Below are 1,961 nucleotides of genomic sequence, written 5' to 3'. Positions count from 1 at the left end.
ACTTGTATATATTAGTTTTAAATGAAATGTGAGTGGAATGAGTTAGTGGAAGGTGGGATCCTATTACCATTTATGGTAAAAGTGAACCGAGATTCTTATTCGGTGTCGTACTAAAATGGAAAAACGGGACTCCTATTCGCGGACGGAGGGAGTATTTTGCAATAATCTATTCTCAGATTTCCCTTCCATGGCAACCCTAAGCAACAAATTCCATGTATCATGATTTGGAGCAATGCCAATTTTGGATGCACAAATAAGCGTACACTAACACGTCAATTTTGAATTGTAAAAAACACCACGAGATCCTTTATTCCATATCCTGTTTTAAGACAATCCCATTTGTTATAACTCACCAAAAAAAAAGTAACAAGAACATGCTCCAAATTCTTTGCCTTCAACCTAAATCACTAATATTACAACCTGTATTGCTACAACAAACTGTACAAAGGAAAATGGAATGCGATGAATGAGTAATATTCAACATAATTTTCCATTCACTTGTCTATCATCTCTATCTTCTCTTTCCCTTTCTTGTCCTTCTCAGTGAATCTGCATACAGAAATGAGCATGTCACATTTGCGGGCATAAGTAATTATCAAAATCAATTCAAATCAACGGACTTACATATAAATCTCATAAAAGGGACCGACTTTCAGGACACCCCTGATTTGAAATATAGCAAAGTAATCCCCGCCCTTGCCTTGGACGACTTCGACCTTGGCATATCCAAGATCACAGTTGTTATCGGGCATAGGCATGAATACGTACAAGACCCAACTAGTACTTTTAATATCTTTGTTGCCAGCATAGAAAGCTCCCTTCACTGGCACATGCTCACCCGTAGGCTTCCCCTTCACCAACACTTCCCCTGCCTCCTTTTTGGAGGACAGATCGTAGACAAACCAAGTACATGCAAAGTCGATAATGAATAGAATGTCGCCCCCCACATAGACGAGGTTCCTCTTTCCAGAGTCATATAATGGTGGAGGGAGGTTGTCTGCAAAACTTTCCCATCGTTGTTGAGCAATGTTGTAAGAGAGGAGAGATGGTTGACATGGTTTGTGAAATTTCCTTTTGGTGTAGAGCAAGTGGTGATAGTATACCATAACAACTTGGTCGGTCCACTGAAAGCAAGAGATTGGATGGGGACAATCGAACTCGCCATTATCCGAGTTGTAGATCTCACCCCAACCTTCTTGTTCACAAATGCCCCCGCGGATGAATATCCTGTCATCCCTCAACGGGATGGCAGGATATTCCATATGAGGCAAGTTTCTACCTTCAAACTCGCCTTTCTTTGGGTCGTAGATCTCAGCCCAACCTTCTCGTTCATTAGTGCCTCCGCAAATGAATATCCTGCCATCATGCAACGGGACAAGAATGGGGACGGATCGCTTTACCTTCAAAGTAGCGGGACAAAGAGTCCAAGACTCACTAAAAGAACGATCAGGTGGTGACACTGCCGACCACAATCCATTTGTTGGTTTTAGATAATACGTCATGCCTCCAGCCATGAACAAGGCATTCCGGATTTCTTTTAAATCCGGATAATACAATATCTCAATCATTACAATCCTTCAGACCCAACTCGTCGAAACTATGATAGTACATATTATCATCGACGGTAGTCCAATGCATCATGAAGCGTGAACCGCCCTCCATATGCTGTGGAATGAAAGCCAACACACAATATTACTCATTCACTAATTAGTGAAAATAATTATCTAAATTTCCATTTCATCAAGCCATCATAAACTAAAGTTCAGAACGAACATGAACAGAAGAACATGCACAATAAAATTAGCCCTAAGAATTGCATGAGTAATGGATGTTTGATTGTATTCTATTCATGATCCAGATAAGTAGTACTCCCTCCGTCCCTCCCATTGACTTTTCTGCACTCATTTTGTAAAAATGATAATAAATAGTTAAAGTAGAGAAATAATAAAGTAAAAAAGAGA

General features: G+C 40.1%; 1 protein-coding gene across 1 annotated transcript; it reads right to left on the bottom strand.

The window, feature by feature from the left end:
- Window positions 1–373: 373 nt before the first annotated feature.
- LOC148924157 (uncharacterized) lies at window positions 374–1,568 on the bottom strand. The gene is made up of 2 exons (XM_089058609.1): window positions 625–1,568; window positions 374–549 (listed from the first exon to the last, which is right to left on the bottom strand). Exons 1-2 carry the CDS (start codon window positions 1,566–1,568, stop codon window positions 495–497), a joined length of 999 nt encoding a protein of 332 aa, XP_088914735.1. The 3' UTR covers window positions 374–494.
- Between the last annotated feature and the right edge of the window lie 393 nt (window positions 1,569–1,961).

The sequence above is a fragment of the Salvia hispanica genome, chromosome 5, assembly GCF_029641045.1.
Source record: "Salvia hispanica isolate PSC_SH4W2 chromosome 5, Shi_PSC_v1, whole genome shotgun sequence".
Lineage (NCBI taxonomy): Eukaryota > Viridiplantae > Streptophyta > Magnoliopsida > Lamiales > Lamiaceae > Salvia > Salvia hispanica.
Note: the sequence above shows the minus strand (reverse complement) of the source record. Positions and strands in the feature narration are given on the sequence as shown.

Coding starts and splice junctions, on each gene's coding strand:
- LOC148924157 (XM_089058609.1), bottom strand. CDS start 1,568: ATGATTGAGATATTGTATTATCCGGATTTAAAAGAAATCCGGAATGCC. Junction 550..624: donor CCCTTTTATGAGATTTATAT/GTAAGTCCGTTG, acceptor TTCTGTATGCAG/ATTCACTGAGAAGGACAAGA.